A 4,855-nucleotide genomic window follows, 5' to 3' on the forward strand; every position below is an offset into this window, starting at 1 on the left:
TTTTTTTATATTCTCAGTTTTTGATGGAAAAATTAAGTTCTTGCCTAAATCAAAACTAAAAAAACATTGCCATTTATCTGCTAGCATCCTTTATATTAGATAAAATATAAGTACTCTAAGAAAATTCACACAAGAAACTACTCTTTTTGGGAGCAGCCAACTATATTTTCCTGCTAATTTTTTAATGCTTACTGTCATGAAGACTATAGTAATATTGAATATAAAACACTATAGTGACAATAATTGTTACTAAAAAATAATTTAGTGGCTTTAAATATTGAGATTTACCTCCCTGAAAGCAAAGGTGTATATCTATGATAATCATTGAAGCCCCACTGCCCCAGGAATTCTAATTCCTTGACAACATCTGTGCTTCAATTTGTTGTCTAATGTCAGAAAGATGACCATATCTGTGACAAATTTCAAATTAAAAGAATTATCCTGGGTAGATTTTCATTCTTTTACATTAGATTGGAAAATATAAAGATGTGGGTATTGATTTATCTATCCCCAGGTAGGCTTAATATTACATCCTTCTAACACAAGCTAACAAATTTATATTGAGTGCCAGATGTTAGGTGTTTTATTAGACACTGGAGTAGTATAATGGTGAATAATGTACACAAATAATAGCTAACATTTATTGAGTATTTACTGTATGCCAGTTACCCTTCTAAGTGCTTTGCTTGTATTAATCGATTTAATCTTCAGAAAGGAAAGAAAGCTAGCTTCTCTTTGCTTACTGTGTCTTTAAAATTTTCAGTTATCTATCTCAAAATTCAATATTTTTCACTATCCAAATTATTCTCCTGATCCTGGATAGCAGAAAACACACAAAGATACATTTACTGCTCTCAAAATTATATATTATTATTGTTATGTAGGAATCACTTTTTTAATGATCTCAAGGTTATTAAGATCTGATGGTATCACTAGTCTTAAAAAAAAAAAAAAAAGAATAATACACAGAATGGCTCAGCCAGCAAGATTCTGTGGAGTCCGCCTCCTGGCACCGTGTTCTAATCGCCGGGTTTTGGGTCTGGAGCAACCGAGATCTTCGTCCGACTTTTCCGGAGCGCGCTTTCTCTTGGGAGCACGTCTGGGGACTGGTTTCTCTGCTTCCACCTTTGCTGGCATGGCCAAAGGAGCATCCCCGTAGGCCCGGTAGCCACCAACCAGGCAGTATGTCTCCCCACGCCAGCCCACCTGCGTTTCTCCACACCCTCGGTTGAGGACGTGGTAGTGACCAGCTGTACGAGGAGAGACGGGAGCCACTGCTGCTGCAAGGAAAATCAGAAGTGATCAGTCACTTCTGCTGTACACAGTCTCCTGCCAGAATTTCCCTCTCTCATGTCTCTCCCAGTTTCTGGCCGAAGACCTTTAATCTACTTGACATCCAAAACACAGCCTTGGCCCATCACCTCTATGAGTCCCTAGAGAAGGGACACTGGCTGCAAAAGCAATTCCTAGAGCCTATGGCTGCAGCAGATGAGAAAGTCTCTTCACCGTTTCCAGAGAAAACAGTAGAACCCGAAAGTCATTGCAATCATGATCCTCTCCATCTCTCCCTTCCACAACAGAGAAAACATTTCTTGCAGTCTGTCACTTCTGAGGCTTTCATGGAAATGCCTTTCAAGTTTTGGAAAAAGATAATCTAACATAAATTGGTTAAGAACCCCTGCCACCTTGGCAACCCCTCTTGGGTCCCATTTATATTGCCTGTTTCAACCACACTGAACTCTAGCCCTCTGATACTTTTATCTAGATTAGAACAAGGCCAAATACTGAGGCAGAGTGATCAGGAGACTCAGAACCGGGTTCTGGGTACCAAGTCTACACTCACATCAACTCAGCCTCCTGGGACACCATCTCCTCAGCCCTCCAGTCTCACTAGCACTTCATCTCCCTCCCTTGGTTCTTCCTGTCCTCCCATCAATATGGCACCACCCGGTCCCCTAGTACTAAGCAATTCAGCATGGGATGTGTGTGAGGGGACCGATATAGATGTCTACATGAGAGCACAGAGGTGCCTGGGTTTGAAGGTAAAGTTCCAGAGTGGCCCTCTTCCTCAAACTGCTCCATTTAATATTTGCCAACAAAAATGCACTTGTCTTTTGCTAAGAGGCCCATCAGGAAAGGGCCTGAATGGAAGCATCCTGTAGCCCAAAGCGGAAGACTACATTTATAAAGATCAAAAGCTTCCTGCACACTTGTCCAGGGATGACCTTTCACTTGTCCTCAGCAGTGAGCAGTGTGGGACCCTGAAGGTGTCCCAGGTCACTGGTATTACCTACATCTGGGAAAGCGCTCAGGTGTACGTAGTGGGCAAGAGCCACAGAAACACGTGGAAGCCAGGTGAGGTTGTGTGTACACCATGCCTCTTCTACTGATGTCCGGTCTCGGTGTACCTGCTGCACTGCCCTCCCAGGGAACATAGGACAGGATAGAGTAAATATAGAAGATCTGGTCAGACATTCTCAGACAACCAAAGAGATTGGTATCTGGTGGAGAACTGGTAGGGAAGTTTCTCTGAGGGCAGCACGTTTCCACAGTTACCCTGCCATGGAAACTGTGGAAGGCCTGTGAGGTCATCACTACCCAGTGAGGTCATAATAAGGAACCTGTGACTTGGGTGTCAGGCTTCAGGAGGAGGAGCAGTTTTGTGGGGGAGAGCAGGGTGGAGGCAGAGGTACTCTGTCTGGGCCCTCACACCTGGGCCTCCCCACCCATGCCCTAGTCTAGTAGGCATCCCACGTGGGGCGTGACGGTGGGCTGGCACAGCCCCAGGGGCCACAGGAGGGCAAGAGAGACCCACATTCTGAGATTGGCTTGAGAGGCAAGATTAATCTCAAGAGACAGCTAGGCTGTGTGGCACGGACCCTAAGAGGCAGAGATTTGTGTGGACTGTGGAATCAGGGAAGGCTCCTTGGCAGTGGGCCTGAAGGACAAGTGACATTTGGACCCATGGGGAAGAGAGAGAAGACATTCCAGTTTGGAAGAATAAAAGCAAAGACACACTCTTCCCGACCTTGTCCTGCCCCAAATATAAATTCATAGAACCGTCACATTTTTACACCTGAGGGCTTAAAATACCCAAGAGGTGAAGGGGCCTACCCAGTGTTACACAGGTAGTGGAGAGGTGTTGCGCTCAATGGTTAGGTTCATGTTTGGGCCCCGGATTTCCAGCTGATAGGAATGTGAGGACAAGCTCATGCCATTTCAAACATTTCCAAGTGTTACTGAGAGAGAGGTTAAAGGTGCAAAATGAGGGTGCTGAATGACCTCACAAAGTGGGAATGGTGGGCCCATTTTAATATGAAATTCAAAACAAATTCATGACAAAAGGACATCATACAAAATGACAACATGATCGTTACACTCCCCTCTCCCCTAGAAGTAAAAATCGTTAGAATCCTCTCTCTCTCCACCATGAAAGGATGAGAGATAAAGGCTCAGCAGCAGCCCCCGTGAAAAAATGGTCAACACTGTGGAGAGGTGTTACTAAGACGACTTGGTCCGACTCAGAGAAGGAAAGAGACAGCTCTGCCCTTAGCCTGATCCGGCCCACAGGAAGGAAGCACATTTGGGGCAGCCTTGGATAGTGTGGCAATGAGAGAGAACCTTCTTTAGGAGGGGACTCCCTGTTGCCGACCTTGAAAAGCAAAGATGGGACATTCGTGTACCGGGGCTGTTGCAGAGGGGATGTGCCCGGGAGGTAGACACTGCTTGGACTACCATTTTAGAGATTGGGCCACCACCTCTAAAGAGGTTGACAAGCACAGCACCTTGTAGTCCTAAACTGCTTGAATCAGCGCGTGCTCATTAGGACAGACGAAGTCAGGCCTCATTGGAGCAGACTGCCTTTGGGAGTGGTAGAAGGTGAAGTGTGAAGGGGAATGCTCTGGGGTAGGTTTGTCATGGCAGGTGGGCCAGCATGAGACCATGCAGATTCTCCACGGCTCCAGAGATTACTTGGCTGGGAGCATCTCTCTGATGTGGTGCGGGGACTCCTACCTTAACAGGACCTGGCTGGGCATCTGGGGGAGGCCGAATAAATGGTTTATTAACTTACAAGAGCGAGAGACTCACCTGGGGTGTTCCACGAAAGCACTTGAAAAGACTTGTACGTGGATTCTTGAGCCAACCGTCAGAAAACTTATCTAGATGTGGAGTAGGGCTCAGGAAGCTGCACTTTTAATAAGCTTCCCGGGCAGTCCCACCACAGTGACCCATGTAGAGGGTGACCAAATTCTTGTGTATTCTCGGTTGCTTTGGGGAGTCAAAATGGGCAATATTAAAAACTGCAGCAGGCATACGTATAAACAGGGAATATTCAAGGCAAACAGAGGTGTGTAGTTATTCTATGCATGAATCAGATTTGAGAAAAGCTAGCCTGGTGGTTAAAGAACACAACCCTTAGGACAGACAGACCAGATTCTGTCCTACTTACTTGTGTGATTTTGACCAAGTTCTTTTATCCTTCTGACTGTTTCTTCATATGGATAATAGCTATGGCTGTACATTTAGCACAATATTCTCTTTTGGCAAAGGTTGCTCTGGGTCCATTTGCGTTCTCTGCAACTTAATGCTTTCCAGTGTGCAAGCATTTTAAAGTTGTTTGGCGAAGTATTACATTTGACTTTCAACTGTTCTTTACGTTGGGCAAAGCTTCTATAGTGCCGCAGAGACTAGAACCTATGCAGAGATAGTGAGAGGATGTTATAAGCTTATTCTGCCGGTTTATAAAAAAGTTTAACCTTTTCTCCTCTTCCTCCACCTGCCACCAAGAGATGAGAAAGAAGGCAGAGACTGGAAATGCACACCAAGCAATACTTCTGTGTCAGTTTGCCTTTTA

At 45.2% G+C, this 4,855-nt stretch overlaps 1 protein-coding gene across 1 annotated transcript; it reads right to left on the bottom strand.

The window, feature by feature from the left end:
- Window positions 1-975: 975 nt before the first annotated feature.
- LOC136792861 (DPEP2 neighbor protein-like) lies at window positions 976-2,475 on the bottom strand. The gene is made up of 2 exons (XM_067017126.1): window positions 2,409-2,475; window positions 976-1,280 (listed from the first exon to the last, which is right to left on the bottom strand). The coding sequence occupies exons 1-2, from the start codon at window positions 2,473-2,475 to the stop codon at window positions 976-978; spliced, it is 372 nt and encodes a 123-aa protein (XP_066873227.1).
- Between the last annotated feature and the right edge of the window lie 2,380 nt (window positions 2,476-4,855).

Source organism: Kogia breviceps, chromosome 17 (assembly GCF_026419965.1).
Source record: "Kogia breviceps isolate mKogBre1 chromosome 17, mKogBre1 haplotype 1, whole genome shotgun sequence".
In the NCBI taxonomy this organism is placed as follows: domain Eukaryota; kingdom Metazoa; phylum Chordata; class Mammalia; order Artiodactyla; family Physeteridae; genus Kogia; species Kogia breviceps.

Bases quoted from the DNA above. Each gene is read 5' to 3' on its own strand.
- LOC136792861 (XM_067017126.1), bottom strand. From the start codon at position 2,475: ATGTCTGACCAGATCTTCTATATTTACTCTATCCTGTCCTATGTTCCC. The intron at 1,281-2,408 runs GTACACCGAGAC...TTTTCCTTGCAG, and splicing joins CTGGGAGGGCAGTGCAGCAG to CAGCAGTGGCTCCCGTCTCT.